The following is a 20,424-nucleotide window of genomic DNA, read 5'->3' as shown; positions in this document are numbered from 1 at the left end:
TGTAAATAGAGATCGTAAAGATTGGGTTATCTTTTTTTGCTTATAATCTAATCGATATTCCTCCTTTGGGTTAATCTTCACTAAGAGCCCGCTGGCAAAGGCTGAATTGCTCGTTGGCTTGTCTTTGAGTGAATAAGCAATTACAACCTCCTAAATTTGCTGAATAGCATATTGAGATTGATCACTTTACCCCAAATATCTTAACAAGTCATTTGTTATTAAACGAGTCAGACGTTATCAAAACATCTAGAGCTGCAAAATTGATGATTATATATTGTATGTTCAAAGTCCCAGATTAATCTTGTAATATTATAATGATTTTCAATTTTATTTATTAATGAAATTCAATTATCTGACTCCAAGGTTCAAAATTGATAGTGCAATATGCCGGTAGGGGTGTATCGGACTATATCGTGTGTCACTCCACCTTTTTTGTCTTTTTTTCATGGTTTAGAGGGGTCAGTTTAAGGTCCATACCTTGAATCAGGTTAGACCCCAAAACACCACTTTGTCTGATTCCAATCCAAATGCGATCTGAATGAATGGGCAAGATTCATTTCGAATTTCGAATTTGTGTTAAACACCATTTAGTTTAATTAATAAAAAGAAACAAAATCCCATGGAAGAACACTTATTTCCAACATCTAGAGTTGCAACAACTGGTCCATTTCCAAAACAAAATTTTTGGGGGAAAAAACAGTTAAAAGGAGAGAGAGAGAGGGGGGGGGGAACACTATACCCAATAGTTAAGTGATTGTTAAGGAGATCAAGAGTTAGGAGCTAAATAAGCCTTGCCAACGGGGCAAAGTGCTCGAGGGTCAAACAAACCGGGCATGCCGTAATGTTTAAACTACATTTTCACCATTTGGTTACGATTTCATGGCTGGCACGCTGGTTTTTCCTTCTTTTAGCAGTTAGCATAAAGGAATGAATACAATAAGCAGCTGCTCAACTAAAGATTACCACCTTCCCCAACCCCAAGGTGCTAGTGAATCAGATGATCAGAGTCGCCTTCGCATGTGCCTACTATTAGGATCAAGCACTGCTACTGTCCCTTCCGCTGCTAAATTGATCCCAATGCCAATGTTACTGCTGCCACTCCTCTTCCTGCTCAATAGCAAACTTGAGTCCTCACCTGCTAGTGCAACCGTTTCCAACAGCTCAGAAACCAGCAAAGGACAGCTCTCTTGCAAGTAGCCAAACCCTTCAGAATGCATTACCACTGCCATCAGAAGAATATGCCTATCAATGTCATGTTTTCTAAATTATTTCAAAAACAAATAATGCAAGTTCACTGGGAAAACCATTGGAAAGAACACTGGTCATTGTCTCTAGGAAGAACAACTCTATGCTGAAAATTGGGTTGATCGCTATACCCTTAAGTATGTACCATGGGACTATTTAATCCACTAAAAGAAATGGAAATAAGTCATTTAGCTCAGCCACCTTGTCTCTAGGAAATAATGCAAATAATGGAAATAAGTCATTATTTCAAAAACAAATAATGCAAGTTCACTGGGAAAACCATTGGAAAGAACACGGGTCATTGTCTCTAGGAAGAACAACTCTATGCTGAAAATTGGGTTGATCGCTATACCCTTAAGTATGTACCATGGGACTATTTAATCCACTAAAAGAAATGGAAATAAGTCATTTAGCTCAGCCACCTTGCCATTATCAAAGAGCCCCTTGTGCTCTTTCATAAGACATTCATTCTTGTAGAATTGCATATTTAAAATAAAAGTAAAAATGTATATTGAACCTTTTTTTTTATCAATAATGTATATTGAACCTTGAATCATCATCCAGAAGAAATATTACCATAATCATTACAAAATATTTATCTTTAAATCTCCTCTGGTGACAACTTCCCTCGTACAGTTTTTTTCCTTGCTTTCACAAATATAGTTTCATTTTTTAGAACTTATTGTTCATTGATCATTACAACCATTTCCTGACAAAAGAAATGCCATGATATTAACACATAATAGCATTATCCACTCCCACCTCTTGTATAAATTTCACTACCAAAATAGAACCCCCTTGGGATTATTCCATTCTTTGGATACTCATCATAGAGTTTTAAGTTCTGTCACTAATCTTTTTTTTTGGTAGAAACTGTCACTACTTAAGTCAAGTTCCCTAGTCCCAATTCTGCAAAAAAAAAATGAGATTTTAATCCTTGAATACAGAATATGTATAGTTATTTCCCCCAGAAAGGAAAATCTGTATCACTTCATGTTATAACAATATAAAAAATGAAAATAATCATGAGTGATATTATGATGTGAAATGCAAAATAGCTAATATTCAAATTAAATCATGAATTATTTGGCTTCAACCTGAAGCCAGAATGAGTTATCAGAGTTAAGTCGCTACACTTGTAGCTAAACTTGATTCCTTTTGGTTGATCATTTCTGTCATTAGGAAAGATGTCTAGATATCTATCCAAGAAGCCCAAGATCATGTGAATTAAGACATGAACAGTGTGTTTGATCCAATTACAGACAGCCAACAAATTTGTGTTGTGGCTGAGTCAGTGAGGAGTTTTATTGGTTTCAGGATTTATTTTGGTAAAATACTATTTTAAGAGTTATTATTTTGGTAAAATACTATTTTAGAAATATACATATATATATAATGGATCAAGAGTTCTTTAAAGGCTTTTAGGAGTTCAATTCAGTACTGAATATCTTTAAACTACAGTATGATCTCGGTGCCTTTAGGAATCTTAGATTAGGGAAAAAAGAGAATAGAACTTTAGGAATCTATAGAAGCTCTTACAGTATCTGTAAGAGATACAATCTTCACTTTGGCCATTTAGTATTAACTCTAGAACTACAGCCTTTCTTTTAATTAAGGTTGCTGACAAATCTAATCAACTTTTAAATGATTCTGAATCATGCAATTAGGTAACAAATCAGACCAACTCTAGAACTTGATTCCTATATTCATTTAACAGAATAATTACTTCTCCAAAACCCTGATTTCCCCTCTTAAACATAAGAGAAAAATCTGTCATCACATATAAAAAGGCCATTACCTAATGTTGGTCCCAGCTATCTGGGATCTTAGGACTGGGGACTGGATAAGGTCCTAATATTTGGCATTTAACAGAAATCCATCATCACATATCCACCCAATAATTGACAACATAAAACTGGAAATAGCTAGAGAAAAAACCCATAGGCCATATCATATTTGGTTGTAAATTCATCCCAGAATTTACTCAGTTCAATATTGCAGCCACCTAAAGTTTCATAACAATAGGCAGCTGAACTGATTGATTTTCTGCACAGTGGTCATGGGTACCCAGTTCTGCCCAACATCACCCACTGACACAAGGGTGAAAGATGGGTAGCACATTTCAACATGCCAGGGGTGCATTTGAAAAGTACAAAGATGCTTTCACAGATTACCTATAGACATCTCATAACCTGAAAATTGCATCTCTCAGATTCTACGAACACCCACCTCCCAAGTTAGATGCAGCAAATTTCAGACAGATCATCTTCAGCTGTGAACAATGATGTTGCTCTGCTAGGGCCAAGGTTGTCATTACTGTGTCAGCATTTACTTCCTCACATAATTTTGCTTCACATAACAATTTCAGACGATCCAAACCAAACCGATCTGCTGCAGCCAATAGATGTTGCACCATGATTGTTGATGTACACGTAGAAATCGAGCCTGTGAGTTCATATACATCAGGAAGCTCATCCGTGTACATGAACAGGAGCATGGCCTGCAATACAACACGGAAAGTTCTTAGAAGTTTAGACAACCAAAAAAACCCACAACAATATGTTTGCATGGATGTCAAAAAGCTATTTTGGGCTGTGTACGTAAATCACCAGACACTTATGAGAGGGACCACACCTGGTTCTAAAAAAGACAGGCCAAAAAGGCTCACTAAACCATCAGCAAACAACCATAATACACAAAATTCTGACGGTAAACAAACCAAGACATGCCCTAAAAAGAATAGATTGGTGGTGGTTCTGGTTTTTCTTATCAGTAACAATGAAAGCGGTCTATTATTTTGTTTGAAAGAACATTTGCAAAAGCAGTAAAAAGAAACATAGTAGAACAGTTTGACACCAGAGGAATACATGCACTAGTTATTTTTGAAGGTAGTTTCACCCACTGTGGAATTGACAAACTATGGCCAACTGGTCATCCCCAAGGAGAATAGCACATGCAATATGAAGGTAGTTTCACCCTCTGTGGATTTAACAAACACTATGGCTAACTTGTCATCCCCAAGGAGAATAGCACATGCATTATGGATTCCACCTCCTTTCTATCAAAAATTAAAATGAACTTCGAGGATTTAATCTATCCACTCTAGAAATGGGTCTGCAAAAGACATGGCAATAATAGTAAAATGGAAGGGTGACAAGGGATCCCCTTGCCTAAGAAATGAGATGATTTAGGGCATATTAATCCAAAGAAGGGTCACTTGGCTACCTCATTCTGCCAATGAACTTGCAGGCAGTTTGGAAAAAGGAGGGTACAATGTAATGAATCTAGATCAGAGGTGGTCACCTGAGGCTAGCCACCTTGTAAGGAAAGCAGAACTACTCCTTATACTCTTTTTTATGAACAACAGAAACTGATTTATTAGATTAATAAAGAGAGTAGAAATTAAATAAAGGGAGAAATAAACTCTCTTAACTCTTCCAAATACAGACATACTCCTTATACGCTTTAATATTAATAAAATTCAAACTTGTTATTCATCAAAAAGAGGAAAAAAAAAACTCAAGGCTACAAAAAGTCTTCCATAAATTCATTCACCAAAAGTGAATAGTGACAAGATTCTAAAGAGCCTCATCTTTCTCCAATGCCACTCTTCTCTGAGGCCAAATCCAAAAGGATCAATTCACCATATCGTAGACTTTTTGTACTAGAATTTGTATGCCTTGAACAAAGGCCCCTTGGGATTGGGTTACAATTGATGGTTATACCTCCCCTTGAAGCAAAGGGAAAGGACCTTAGATATTATTGTGTAGAATCTTCCAACCAAACTAATAGTTTTAAAATCTTTGAGATTGATGGCTTCAGTTTTTAAATCATTATCATCATCAACATCCTAACCTTAGCCCAACTATATGGGGTTGGCTACATGAACCCTGTTTTGCCATTCTGTTCAGTTCTTTTTCTTACCAATAACTATTAAAATTTTATTTAACAGAGACAAGAATATCAAAGTTTACATCCTCTAATGGAAGCTAGCCTCAGCCAACCACCTTACAGCCAATTTACATCAAAGACTTTATCCCTGATCAATAAGACCAGTACGACTATCACCAGTTAATCCCTTACATTTGTAGAAACCCCCTTTTTCAGTCAGCAAGTATGAATTAAGAATTTAAGACCCTAGCACAGACTTTTCAGGCTTGCGTTAAAGAGCTTTGTCAGGGTTCAGGGGCAACGCCAAATTTAACTAGGCACAAAGCACACCATGCTTTTTCAAAAGGGCTGCACCTAGACCTAGGTGAGGCACAGCCGCACAGGCCTTGAAATGCACCTTGCCTGTGCGCATAGGCATGCCTTTTGAACCACTAGCCCAAACAACACTTCCTCATTCCATACATTTACCTATCCTTTTATATTATTCAATTTCTTCTGGAACATGAAACCTCTCTATCTTGAATCCACCCTTTCTCCCCACCAAGAGATATTTCCTTTGAATGAAGAGTGTATCAGCCACTCATTTTTGAACCTAAAAGGTGATGCTCCTCCTCTAGGCAGGTCTTAGGAATAGGACCATATATTGATCCCAAATGGGCGAGCTCTATGTGACAATCCTGACCAACACACCTCCTAGCCCACAAAAAAAGGGGAGAAAACTATCCAACTTGGAACAAATTAAAATACTCTGAAAGTTGGTCCATGTAAAACTAGCTTGAAACAATGGCAGCTTCTTCAGTTAAAAGCTATTTATGAACTGGCTAAATCTGCTCATACTAGTAGGGTTCATGAGCAAAGGGAATAATGTTACAAACCCCTCCACTACACCAAGGGCCCTCCCAGAGACCTCTCATAGCAAACAGCTCTTCCCATAACTCCCTTCTTTCCCAATGATGTTGCATCATAGACATCTATTACCACCCACTCGAAGTTGTCATTCTGGTTACTTAAAATTTACAGAGATTGAATACCTTCCCATCAGCTCCTCCAAATCATCCATCATAAATAGCAATGTTCTGCATCGTTATTATTCCCCTAGAAGAACCCCATAATGGTGTGCTTGGCCATCCTACATTCCTTGTAGTCCAAATCATCTAAGTAAGAAGTAGCATAGCAAGTTATCATTGATGATTCTTCCATGCAATTTATCCAACCTTGTCCATTTTTCCAATTCCACACCTTTTGACTCGTTATTTGTATTTACCTTCTCAACCATATGAACCACCACACAACTCCCAAACTTTCATTGCAGATTTGCAGCCAAGAATCATTAGAAGAGGGGGCCTTGACTGTGTTCACACACAAGGTTGGCATTTTGTCATCAACTAGCTTTTAATTTCCTTTTCCAATTATGCAACTTTCAAGTTTCCAATGACTCGAGTAATTGCCAAACCTAACATACCTCTTGAGCCTGGTCTGGCTTAGCTTCATGAATAACCCCTGGTTTTGCCCAATCACATTGGGCAAGCTGGAGTACGCTCCTTCATACTTCTAAACAGACCAGGGGCCACATCCAGCACCCCAAAAAAACAATTGTATAATCTTCCTTCACATCAAGCTACCAGCTGTCAGGTTGGCAGACTATGTGCTTAGCTTTCTATCTACCCGTATCACCTTGGTTTTAATCTGGGCCCTTTGATCAAACATGGGCAGGGAGGATTGACCTGACCCATCAAAGTACAGGGTTATCTCCCCTTCCTCAGTAAAGTCTTAAACTACAAGGTGCAGGGCAAGACTTGTGTTGGGAATATAAAAAGTTCACTGCATTCCTGTGAAGATCAGAAATAGAAATTACTTTAAAATACTCTGAACTGGTGGCCCAAAGGAAGCATCTGTGGGAGATCATGGAAATGAACTCCTCCCTGTTTTTAGTCTTCTTGTTAAAGACATGGCTAATTCTCTCTTCCCAGACACTCCAAAAAAAAGCATGAGCAACAGATTGCCACAGTGTCTTTCCTCTTTTGCCGAAACCTCTTCCTATCCACTGTCTTAATAATTCCACAACATGTTCTGGAGAAACCCAGCTATGATCAAACAAATTAAGAAAATAGTACCAAATCTTCCTGGTTTCCTTGCAATGAAGCAAAATATGATTAGTCGATCCCCATCTTTTAAACAAAAACAACAAACATGTGGGGAGAAACAAGTTCTTCCAAGATTCTTTTTCATAAGAAGATCGTAAGTAGTAGTTCTCTTCAAGCTGGCTTCCCACACACACACACATACCCCAAAAAAAAAACCCGGACCCTGAATGGAATATGAAAACACCAAATTCTCTTGGAAGGACACTAACCAGATGTCTGATCTTCAGCAATCAAAGCCTTGAAACAAGACTTGGTTGAGAACTTGCCTGCCGGATGAAGGGTCCAAACATGGAGGTCAGAAGCACCAAGGGAGAGGTAGACCTCTCTAAGGGTGTAAAAGAAATTAGCAACTTCACTGATTTCTGTGTCACTTAGCAGTCTTCTAAGGTTCAGGTTTGTTGAGATGAGTGAGGGCAGAGGATAAACAAAGGAAAATGTGAGCATCTTGGTTTAGAGTAAGGCTGAAGAGACAAGGAAGGAAATAGCCAATGTAGAGTCACCCCACCATAAGTCAGTCCAAAACTTTATCTTATCCCCATTGCCCACTTTGTATCTAATGAAAGAGATGAAGAAATTATAAGTGGAGACTATACCTTTCCAAGAGTTGGTGTCTTTGACCCAGTTCAAGTGAATGTTGCTATCCCAACCATTGGCGTGCTTCCCATAATTATTGGTGATGACAACGGTCCAAGGTGCATTTAATTCTAGAGGGAACCTCCACAACCATTAATGAGAAGAGCTGTATTTCTTTCCTTTAGGTGACCTATTCCCAGATCTCCTTCCTCTTAGAGATTTAAAAGGCACGCCCGAGGCATGCCCAGGTGCACAGGCGAGATGCATTTTAGGGCATGCACCTCACCTAGGTCCCAAGCGCAGCAATGTTTTAAAACGTGGGGGCGTGAAACGAGGCATTCCACTACCTAGAGGCGTGAGGCGTAGTCCAAAACGCAAGAGGCGTAAGCCTCCCGAACACAAGGAGGCATAAGCTTCCTTAAGAGGATGGGGGTTAGGAGGAGGAAGGGGAGGAGGACGAAGAGGAAGGGGGGATCTCATTTTTTCTTTATTTTTAATAAAAATCTTTTATGTTAAGAAGAATAAAGATGCATAACATTAGTTGAAAGGGGGAGTCTTGTCGAAGCAGAGCAAGACCCCCCCTAACTCAAAAAAACAAATTGGGCTACATCGGAAAGGGGGGCGGGTATCTTTCGCCCCCCAACCAAAAGGGGCAGGGAGCAAACCACTTTCTTTCCCCCTATTTTTTCTTCCCTTCCCTTTCCTTTCTTTTTCTTCTCTTTTTTTCTTCTTTTTCTTTTTCTTTCCCTTCTCTTTCTTTGCCTTTCCTTTCCTTTCCTTTTTTTCTTTTCTTTTTTTTCTGTCTTTTTATATAAGATGTGCATGAGGTGTACGCCTCAAAGGTGCCAGCGCCTCCAGGTGTATGCCTCCCACGCCTTTTAAAACATTGCTTTCAAAAGGTGCATGCCTGGTGTGCCTTGTGCTTCAGCCCAAGCGCACCTTTCCAAAAACCCCATATTTGCTAATGTTGCTCTTTAATTCATTCTAATCAAATATGTTTTTAAAAGACACTTAAAGTTATAAAACCTTTTTTATAGGGATTAAGAATTTAAGACCCTGATATGGAGTTGTGTTTGGGCTTGCCTCAAGGGGCTCGGTACAAAGGTGGCTCATAGAATCAAGAGTGCATAATGTTTAACATCACATTAGCTATTTGAAGTAATGCAATTGGGAAAAAATAAAGACATTAAGAGCTTACATGCCTGAATATGTTTTATATGGAATGCTTGATTTTATTTTTAAATGTTCATTTTAAATATGTTTTACAGGTTCTTTTTTAAAAAGTGGTGAAATTTTCATTAAGAGAAGAGAGAAAATGTTGGAGAGGGAGAGATTCCCTCACCAACTACAAGAGAAAGAAAAAATAACAAAAAAGAAACATCAAAAGATAACATCATTGATCCACATAATGCTTTCCCACTAATCACAGGCTTGTCTAAAACTCACACCCTTAATATGTTTATGTATTTCAATTTGAGACAATAGGTTTTTTAAAACATTAATTTCAAAATTGAAGTTTATATTTTAATTAATATTGTATTCAATATTTTTAGTAATTTGCATTTTTTGAATTTTTAGCATCTTTTGCAATTTTATGCCTTGCTTCAAAAAGGTGCACACCTTGCCTTGCACCTTGCGCCTCACACCTTGGGCGCAAAATGGCCCTTGCACTTTTTTTGTGCCATGCACTTTTAAAACACTACTTCCTCAGATTTGCACACCTGATCCCAACTAACAAGATGTGATCTCTTCTCCCCACCTCTATGCCACAAAAGAGTTTCTCAAAAGCTTTTCAATCTGATCAGAGATTTTGGAGAGCATACAAAAAGAAGATAGGTAATAAATAGGCAGGTTGTCCAAAGAAGCTTTTATAAGGGTAAACCTACCCCATTGGAAAGATGGTTCCTTTTCCACGTGGCCAATTTCTTCTCACATTTCTCCAGCATTGGATCCCATAAGCTTTAACTTTCCAGCTTACCTTCAAAAGGCATCATGGGGAAGCTCTCTAGTTCGCACCCCAAAACCTTAAATCTGTTCAAGGAGTGCTCACCTGCTATATTCAGGCCTACTATGCTGCTCTTGGAAAAATTATTTCAAAATCCATAGACCCATTAAAAGCAAATGATGATCCTTTTTAGATTTGAAATGTTCTCCTCATTAGCCTCCAAGAACAGAATAATGTTATCAGCAAATTGGAGGTGCAAAATCTAATAGCTTCTCTACCAATTTCAAAGCCTCTCACCAAACCCAAGAAATTAGCCTTCTTCACAAGTTGACTAAGAATTCCAGCCAAGGAGAGGAGAAAGGGGGCATCCTTGTCTTGATGCCCTACTAGCATTGAAGTAGCCTTTTGGTTTTGGTTGCCTATTAATCAATATTGAAAACCATGTGGAGCTTATAGACCCAAAAAAACCATTGTATCCATCTTCTACCAAACCCCATTAGCCTCATAACCTTCAAGAGACACTCTCAATCCACTTTATCGTAAGCTTTCTCCAATTCAAGCTTCACAATCACACTTGGCTTGCCATTAAGTCTTCTCTCTTCTACACATTCATTTGGTAATAGAATGTTGCCAACAATTTTCTGCCCCTTTACAAATGTGAATTGATTTGGAGAAATGACCTCTCCTAAGACCTCCTTCAATCTTCCAGCCAAAACCTTCGCTAAAATTTTGTACACTCCCAACCAAGCTAATAGGTCTAAGGTCCTTCGCCTCTAGAGTGCCCTCTTTCTTGGGAACTAGACAAATAAAAGTGGAATTGTTCCCCTTATTTACAATGGCCAAATGAGAAAAGTCCTTGAAAACCTCCAATAACTCCAATTTGGTGATGCTTAAACACATCTGATAGAAGAAAATGGGGAAACCATCAAGTCCCAAGGCTCTGTCTCCATCCATATTGAAAATTGCCTCCTTCATTACTTGCCCCTCAACTCTTTTCATGCCAAATTTTGTTCTCCTCTGAGATCAACAATCCTTTCCAAGAGCTTAGGAATGGTTTCCTACTTTCTTTTTCCTTGGAGTATAAGTCTTTGAAGTAATTCAAAAAAGCTTCAAAATTTTCCTCAGGATCCTCTCTACTTCTCTTTGCCAACTTTGAGTTTTGAAATGAAATTTTTTTTCCATCCTTCAGAAGCATAGATGTGAAAAAATCTAGTTGTTATCCCCCTCTTTCAACCATCTAACCCTTGATCTTTTTCTTCAATACACTTCTCTCCTTACCACCTTTTCCTTTCTTGTCTTAAATGTGCTCTTCTCCTTCTGCCACTCTCATATATCTGCCCACTCTACTCCTTGAGATCTAGATCATCTAATTCTGTCTATAATTTTAATTTCAGTTTCTTAAAAGATTTAAACTCCTTAGTTTCCTTTTTAAGAACTTTAACTTCACCAAAAACCTATAACCAGGCCAGCCTTCCACCTTGCATTTCTCCCACCATAAAACCACCCTCTTATGAGAATCTTTATGTTCAGTCCAAAACTTTTCCAACCTGAACGGAGCTTTCCCCCAAACCACCAATTCTTGTTTAGAGCGATAGGCCAATGGTCAGAAGTGCAACAGGAACAGATCTCCTAAAAAAGTCAAGGGAAAATGATCTTCCCTATCCGAAGAATTCTCATCAAAAAGGAGTGTATTCTGCATTGGGTGATATGGTGGCTGAAATCCATGGAAACTAACTCAGACAAGCGTATTTGGGCCCCTCAACCTAAGGGTCTGTTTTCATGTGCCTCCTTCAAGTCTCTTTGTAATTATTCCCCCTCTCCTTTGTTCCCCTTGAAAGAGTTCTGGTGCAAACCCATTCCCCCTAAAATAAGAGTTTTTTGTGGGAAGTAATTCATGGAAAAATTAATACCTTGGAAATGCTACAGAAGAGGAAATCCAATTTATGTCTCTCTCCTAACTGGTGTGTCTTGTGCAAATCTGATAATGAGAGTTGCTCTCGTTTATTGATTTCTTGTTCTTTTGTTGCAGATATATGAAATTGGTTTTTTTCTTTTTTTGGGTGCAGGTGGTCCTTACTAACGGAGGCTAATTTGTTGTTTGATCCTTCTATTTTTACTTGGCCAAAAAAGAGGGGAAAGATAATGTGGAAGTGTGTCAGAGCAGCCTTGGTTTGGACTATTTGGGAAGAGAGGAATATGAGAATCTTCTCTGAAAAGAAGAGAAGCAAGGAACAGATAAGGGACAGTGTGATGATTTGAGTGATTCATTGGATCAATTCTATGGATCTGTTTTCTCAAGTTTCTCCTGATGACCTATGGAGAAATTGGGAAGGAGTGGCAAGAAGTTCTTCCAGAAGGGAAAGGATATGTGCTGTATGGCTACCCCCACCTGAAAACTATGTGAAGCTGAATTTTGACAGGAGCAGCAGGGGGAATCCCGGACCTGCTGGTATAGGAGGGGTTGTGAGAGACATGGATGGCAAACTGTTAGCCTTGTTCTCTGGCCCAGTGGGAATTGGGGACTCTCTCAAGGCAGAATTACTTGCTGTCTTACAAGGAACACAAATTGCTAATGAATTGAAGATTGAAGGGGACTCAAAACTGCTGGTGGGTTGGTTAAATTATCCAGAATCTGTAATATGGTGTTACAGGGATGAGATAAAAAAGTTTTTTATGGATCACCAAGGATATGAACTTGAGGATAGAATGGGTGAGGAGATCGGCTAATGGGTTAGCTGATACCCTTGCCAAACAAGGGGTGAATAGACAATCTTTGTTTTGGGCTCACCTGTAATATTTTTGTAATAGTTTATGTTTTGTTTTGTTGTTTATAAAGAGGTAGCATCTCATGCCTCTCTAAGGGATGCCTGTAATGCATATACCTTCAGAATTAATAAAATCTATTCTCATTTATCACAAAAAATGGTAACAGTCAAGGTAATCCAAGCCCCTCTGGAATGGGAGGGGTACTGAGGAATAAATTTGGTGATGTGATCCTTCTCTACTCAGGTCCCCTAGGGATTGGGAACTCTACAAGGGAAGAATTGCTAGGCTGCTAGCTGCCATCCAGGGAGTACAGCTTGCAGTTCAGCTAGGTGTGCAACAACTACTAATAGAAGGGTACTCCAAGGTGGTACTGGGCTGGCTACAAAACCCTGAGTCTATTGTGTGGAGCTTCAAGAATGAAATTAAAAAATTTAAGAGGCTGATAAATGGGTGGGGAGATCAGCTAATGCTTTGCCTGACTGTCTAGCAAAGCAAGGAGCAAACAGGGAATAATTGGACTGGGCTCATTTGTAGTCTGAATTTGTTTTTTTGGAGAGGACTGGGCTCAAGTATTCAATGATTCAAGATTGTAAAACTCTCAATGTGTTTGTTTGTTCCATGTAACATCACTTCAAGTAGCTAGTGTGATGTTGGATATCTTGCATTCCTAATCCTAGGAAGTTGGAACCTTTACAAAGGCAGACACAAGTATTTGGCCTGTATATGTAAAGGCTTGTGATTTGGGCCAAAGTTCATTTTATTTGAAGATTAGGGATCAGAGATCAATTAGATTGTCGTTGCTTCTTTAGTGGAAATTTTGCTGTCTAAGATTCTATCTGAAACAACTAAGACTTCTTCATAAGGTCTTTGTTATTGTTTCTTTTAAATGTTAATAGACCATTACTAGTGCACAAGCAACAACAAAGGTTATTTAGAAATTAATACACCATCACAAAGATGTAAAAGACATAACATACAAAAAAAAACTAAAAAAACAAACTTGTAAAAGGCATGCACTTGGGCCAAGGCACAGGGCAAGCAAGCCATGTGTTTGCCTCTTAAAAGTAGCATCTCCTAGGTTCACCCTGCTTGTATACCTAGGCAAACCTTTTAAAACACTGCTCTGGCCCTTATTTTCTCAAGCTGAAGGCAAGAAATTTTCTAACTATATCTTTCTACAAAATAATTTCTAAAGCACCTTTTTGATAAAGCACTTAGAGGTAAACAAATCAGAAATTGTTTATTGAATATTACCATTGTAGTGTTGTTTACTCTTAAAGGCTGTTCGTTGACGATTAGGTGATTCGGCCAGACCTATTATTATATTATTGACTTATTGAAAAAGACTTGAGTGCCCTTCTTTAAGTAAGAGGCACTCGAACTAACATAACAGTACACATCAGCATTCTCAACAAGTACAAAGACTGAAATACCCCTTCACTAACACCACTAACAACTCTTATGCTTAAACACTCTTCATGTAACATTAGCACGGGTGCCACCCAACTCACTTTTTAGACCTGCAGATTCTCCAATGGAGCTCAACCAGGTGATTTGGAGTTGTCCAGGGCCGACTTGTAATCTATAATAGTTGTTTGACTTTGTTTTTGTTTTTTTACAGTTTTACCTTGCTATTTGCGTGCTCCTTTACTGGAGTTGCAATATCTCCACACACCTGCTGCTCACTTTGGTGAGTAGTTAGGTGATTTATTTAAAGAAATTTTACCAGTTAATAAAAAAACAAAAAAAAAAGAGAAAACCTAGACAGTTTTCAAAGGCTGGTAGGGATGATATTGTACTTGTCTATGACTGATCTAAAAGTTGCCTATGCCATTGGAGCTCTCAGTCAGTTTATGCATTCCCCTTGAACTTCTCACCTTGAGGCTGCAGAAAGGGTTCTCATCTAGAAAGGGAGCTTCTCTTCACTAATCATGGACGCATGCAAGTAGAGGCTTATACTGATGCTGATTGGGTTGGCTCGAAGGATGATAGGTCTACGTCTACTATAAGTTATTGTATATTTTTTTGTGGAAATTTGGTGACATGGAGAAGCAAGAAGCAAAATAGTGTGGCAAGATCTAGCATAAACGCAGAGTATTGTGACATGGCACATGGGATGGCTGAACTGCTATGGCTAAACACATTGTTACTTTGTTGGGGTTTTCAATATCTGGTTGACTGGTTCTAGAGTCTCTTTACTGCAACAAGGCAGCCATTAACACTGCCAACAACCTTGTCCAATATGACAAGACGAAAAATAGAGGTAGACAAGCACTTCATTTGTGAAAAGATAGAACAAGTAGAAATTCTCCTTCCTTTCATAAGCTCTAAAAAGCAGTTAGCAGATTTATTTGTGAAAAGATATGACAAGACCAACAACCTTGCCTCATTTTCTATTCCTCTCTTCTCTCCATTATTTTCTCTTCTTCTATGACAGATAACAATTATGAGAAAAAAAATATTAATTTTCATAATAGACAAACATGTTGCCCATAATTTGTACTTCCACTAACACTCAACTGGGTGGCTGACATTAGGAGTGGTCCTACTCCTTTCACTTGAGAACATGTGGATCTAGAATCTTCTTTCGAAAGTAACAGTGGCACTTGGTACTTTGGTAGGGAGAGATCAGGACAGATCGATGGGAGGACGCTAAATTCATGAAGAAGTTGCATGTGATAAAAGTTTCTTTTAAGAAATGAAATAAACTCATTTTTTAGTTTGTTCAGGGAAAGGAAAATGCTTAACCAAATTGAGGATCTGGATAGGATTTAGGAGAGGAAGCTCCGTGATGAAGAAACAAGGAGGACAAACCTTAAGGTAGAATGGATTTTCATATTAAAGAAATTTCTTAACAGACCTTCACCTTGAGGTTGGCAGACTGGATTTCATATTGGAAGGGTTTAAAGGAATTACCATGGATGCTATTCTTAGAAGCTGGCAGATGGTTGTTGGATATATCTTCATACAAGACACCCTTGGCTTAATAGGGTTGCACCAAACCATTGATTGATCAAGCTAATGTTGTGTTTTAGGTAACTCCAGACCATAACAGGGTGGGATGTCCATTCAGAAACAACAACGATGATATTAAGATTCTCATGGTCTTGCTGCAAATGGTAATTCTCTTGGGCAGACTCATATTGCCTTTGTTTTCCATCTATTCAAGGGGGGCTGCCATGTTGTGATTGAGTGGATGCTATCTGATAAAAGGGGGGCCTGGATCGGATTTAGTTTTAGAGAAGATAAGGCATTGACTGCCACTTTGAAGGATTTCTTTAAGTGAACATCTAGATCAGAGAATGCTCTGGCTGATCAATTAGCCAGGGAAGGTGTCGGGAGAACACACAGCTGTGTTAGAAGGTCTCCAGGCCCAAAAGTAATTAGCCATTGTCTAGCTTTTATTTGTCTTCTTTGAAGACTTGGAGTGTTTTATTGGCAATATATTATATTTTTCTTCCTTGCCATTGGGATGCCCAATGAGAAGGGGTAAGTGCATTAATATAAACCTTCTATTACTGACCAAAAAAGATCTTCTATGAAATATCAATTCTATCAGTCATTCTATTTCAAAACTTAGTTGCCTCTGTATCATGATTCCCTAAACCAGCTCCTGGCCCTACCCCATGGAATCAGACAGGAGTATTTGGCATGGGCAGGAAGAGAATCAATAGGCTTGCTACACGAAAGGTAGTAATGACAGACTGACCTGTGTAACCACTGGCTACAGCACAATGCCCCAATCAGTAAAATTTCGATTAATTTTATTCACAAATGTCATTCAAATTGCATAATCTTGAGATCATTGGATGGTATTGAACAATCTTTGCAATGATACCAATAATAAGGTAATTGAACACAAAATAAAGGTGCAACCACATTTTAAATGTACTAACTGCTAGATAAATTTGCATACACCAACATATACACATATTGTAGTGGAGATAGACATAGTTGTTAAGGCATTGCCTAGGAAACTAGGCACCTTGACTTATGGCAACTAGGCACCCACCTAGGTGACAAAAATGACAAGGAAGGCGCCCACCTAGTTGAACCCTTTCCTTTATATCTTAAATTTTATCATATAAAATATTAAAATTATTGCCTTCTTTAGTTGTTAGTTGGATATGAAACTGCTCTATTAAAAGCTTATTATATTAATATTATTTTTGAAATATTGAAATCAATATATTTAAAATACTATTGTCCTAGATATGATGATTTGCTGTCTTTTAAGAGGAAATATAATGTTCTTAATAAAAAGAATTGCTATTTAACCAATTAATATGCATGTTCAATGGTATATTAAACTAGGGAACTAGGCAAATTTTAGTTTTTTTTATTTTATGATTTATGAAATTCTTATTGCCTAGGTGCCCCGCTGTCACCCAAAATCACCTACACGCCTTGACAACTATAGAGATAAACTAAAATATAAGGTGACAAGAGGTGTGCCACTTATTGAACCAATTGAGCTGATTAAGTTGAAGAAAGGAAAAGCAGGAGGAAGCATGGCATGCATGGACAATTGAAGGAGTAGACAAGGAAGAACTGTTTGTGTACCAACTTCTTTTCTGAAAATGTAGATATAACTTAAGTTGTCCAGGTTTTGTTTGGATCAGTTTTTGCATGGGTTTTAAACGATAGAAATAAAAAAAATAAAAAAAAAAACATTCATAAAACATGATAAACACAAAATGAAAAATTGAGAATCAAGCTAAACTACTTCAAATCTAAGCACAATTGAAGAACCAATGATAGTTTAATGCACACATGAATCTTACCGTACTTTCACCATAACTCTCTTAAACCACATTTAAATAATGTAAACATGGTTTACCTGATAGCCACTTAAAGCAAGCTTTCTAAAGCCATATGATGTGATTGACATTATTAAGTAGTTTTAACATTAGGAAAGTGTCATCATAGTGAGATAAAAATAAGAAAATTTACTTGAATCAATTAACTATAATCCATATTAAATGAATAAGAAAACTCATTAGCTATCAAATCAAAGACTTCACAGAGTGAAATATGATGAAACGGTATTGGTATGAAAGCATAAATCACAGTATAGTGGATTTTAATTCAGTTTTCCTTAAGTGAAGACTATAACTAACCATAAGCATTTCAACAAGCGGGTTTCTGGTTAGATGGGAACCAATGCAATCTCAGTGAATAGAAAGCATATCTAAAAGCAGGGAAATTTGTCAGTGAAACCAATAGATACAGAATAGGTACCTTGAATATGGAAGGTTCAACATCCTCAACTACTACTCTATCTGTGTTTGGGTTTCCAATCAGTCCAAAGAATTGAGCTCGAAATACCGGAGAGCGTGCAGCAAGTATCAATTTATGAGCCTTAAATATGTCATCACCAACCTCAAAAACAATATCAGAACCAAGACCTGTTTCCAGAAGCTCTTTGAGACTCTGACCCATGTCTGACGGTGGTATGGGAATATTATATTGTTTATGCCCCTCCATGCGAGTTCTAACCACTCCCACAGTGCAATGCATAATAAGGCAGTCATCCTTGAGGAAATCTGATGTTTCTAAAGTTGTTCTTCTAAAGAAACGCTTGTAACCCCTGAAGCATATGCAGATAAGCAATTCTAACATAAATATCTACCAGAGTTGTGTGTCCTTCATGTGTACTAACTAATAGCAATCAATAAAATTAGCATAATAAACAAATTTTGAAATAAGCAACTTTGATGTAGAACAGCTCGGATTATTTTTTTGTGATTTTCTTGTTCTTTTATGCCCCTATGGTGAGGTTTCACTGGATTCTTCTTAATTCTTTTAATGGTTAGTTTCTTTATCTGCGTGTCATGATTCAGGCTCCAGCTTCGTTAGTCTTCTATGGCTAAGTTACTTTAGAACAGCACTTTATATAGAATCTAGAAAATAATGTTTCCTAAGAATGAAAACAGAGCCAAGGTTTACACAGCCCTGAGCGTTCTTGTTATTTAGAACACTTAAAAATTATTAAGAGCAGTAAGTTCCCTTAGGAATACCACTAAAAGAAGAACCAGAGCATGTACAAGGCTCCGAACCCTAAACCTTAATTCATTGAAGAAAGATAGACGATATTGCATGAAAGGGGGAAGGGATATAATAAGAGGCGTACCACATGCTCCCTCTGTATTTCAAAGTATAAGGACCACTCTCTAATGCACGATCAAAGTGACTATGAACCTTGTGTTTGCCCTTCCCACTCTGGTCCAACAATGTCAACTCAAACAACGCCCTGACGTCCGTTCCCTCGCTCGCCAATGCAATAAACACTGACACATACGTCGAATTATCCTCTGGATTCTTGCCGTCGGGATAGAAGTAAATAGCCCATTGATACCCTCCGACCGAGAAAACATCACTCGATATGTATTTTCCGGCACCCATCCCCTTCGCTAGAGAATAACCCTTAATTGTGTAATGATGGGATCCATTCACCGTTTCATTAATGGACTTAGAAGACGAATCCTGCAATGGGTGGGTAGTGGACGATCGCCGCTTATTCTCAACAAGATCACCGTCGAATTTAGTCATGATTTCATCGACTTAACCGACCTTCTTCTTGTACTCTTCTTCTTCTTCTTTTTCTCCTAAACTTTTGCACAGCAAGGTCAAACCCTAGCATGTAATTCTCAGCACAGAAAGCTCGAATTTGCTAAAAAAATCTTCGAACTGGTATCAAATTCGACCATTTCTCGACTAATCCCACTTCTGCTGCAACATAATCAGGAATGAAATGTTTCAGGAAAAAAGAAAATTATAGAACTTGAATCTTGAGGCAGAAAGAATGGTCAGTGACCTAAATTTATTTCAAACAGAAGAAAGAAAGTGCAGGGCAAACTCTGACTGGAAAATTGGAAGCACAAAGTGGGAAATTCGAGAAGCTTCGGCGCAGTTGAACCGTGTTCGACCGACGGATACAAGAATGGGGAACGACGTCACTGTATGCACTATTTATCTCGTCACTTTACTGTAAGGCTCTGTCCAATGATTCGATCTTCTCTATATATACACTGTGAAAAAAATGCGTAGTAAATGATTGAAGACGTCTTTAGACTCTCTGGTCTGAGGCTTTAGGACCTTTGTAAGGAATGGATACAAGGCTGTGGGCCTTTCGGGCCCCCGCGCCAAAGCCGAAGGCGTTACGTGTCAAGAATTCGGATTTCTTCCTCGTAAAGCGCTCTTCAGTCAGCCATCTCCGAGACGTGGTGTTTGGTATTATTGTCGTTTTCTAATAAACGTTTTCTTTTTTTTTTTGAGAAAACCTCCGATGTAAATCTTTTTCATGTTTAAAGCAGTGTTTTCAAATTATCCTTAACTTAGACAGTCGGATCATTCTGTCTGAGAATCAGTAATCGATTTTATTTCATCTTTAATCCGTTTATTGGCCAAAAACGGTTGACTTGATTAATGATCTATTGACTTAGTATCGATCCATTCAATTCAAACAACAATTTTTGGTTGTTTTTATTTTTTTATTTTTTAAGTTGGAATAAGTCATTCATTCAAACCATATGATAAATTGGTGGTTAAAACAGTTCCAATTCTATATCAATTTTTAAAATCTTGGTTCAAAGGTATGTATTTTTATCGCTTTCAGAACAATGGTGTAGCAAACAGAAGAGAGCACTATTTATACAAAATCGCTAAATTGACGCCTATGCGACACTGGCAAACTGTTTGTCAATAGGAGACTGAATCTGCTCCTCACACAGGGCACCTCACACGTACATCCTACCATCCTACCATACCATTGGGAACACCTTCCGTGAATAACATGATGAATATGCCTGTGAGGAGCAGATCCTGTTCATGTCAATCGTATCAAAAAGCCCCTAGGCA

The 20,424-nt window shown here is 38.1% G+C and overlaps 1 protein-coding gene across 8 annotated transcripts; it reads right to left on the bottom strand.

The window, feature by feature from the left end:
* Positions 1-573: 573 nt before the first annotated feature.
* On the bottom strand, positions 574-19,636 carry BPM3 (BTB/POZ/MATH-domains containing protein). Of its 8 annotated transcripts, none has more exons than XM_010258503.3 (5): positions 19,430-19,636; positions 18,698-19,293; positions 17,806-18,154; positions 3,475-3,745; positions 574-1,222 (listed from the first exon to the last, which is right to left on the bottom strand). In XM_010258503.3, the coding sequence occupies exons 2-5, from the start codon at positions 19,114-19,116 to the stop codon at positions 1,002-1,004; spliced, it is 1,260 nt and encodes a 419-aa protein (XP_010256805.1). In that variant the 5' UTR covers positions 19,117-19,293; positions 19,430-19,636; the 3' UTR covers positions 574-1,001. The 8 variants fall into 8 exon arrangements, with proteins under 8 accessions (XP_010256805.1, XP_010256804.1, XP_088754535.1 ...); XM_010258502.3 differs by having other exon boundaries at positions 18,698-19,296; positions 19,430-19,632; XM_088898409.1 differs by having other exon boundaries at positions 19,382-19,572.
* Positions 19,637-20,424: the final 788 nt, after the last annotated feature.

This window comes from Nelumbo nucifera, chromosome 2 (genome assembly GCF_055504915.1).
Source record: "Nelumbo nucifera cultivar China Antique chromosome 2, China Antique-T2T, whole genome shotgun sequence".
Taxonomy (NCBI): Eukaryota; Viridiplantae; Streptophyta; class Magnoliopsida; order Proteales; family Nelumbonaceae; genus Nelumbo; species Nelumbo nucifera.
Note: the sequence above shows the minus strand (reverse complement) of the source record. Positions and strands in the feature narration are given on the sequence as shown.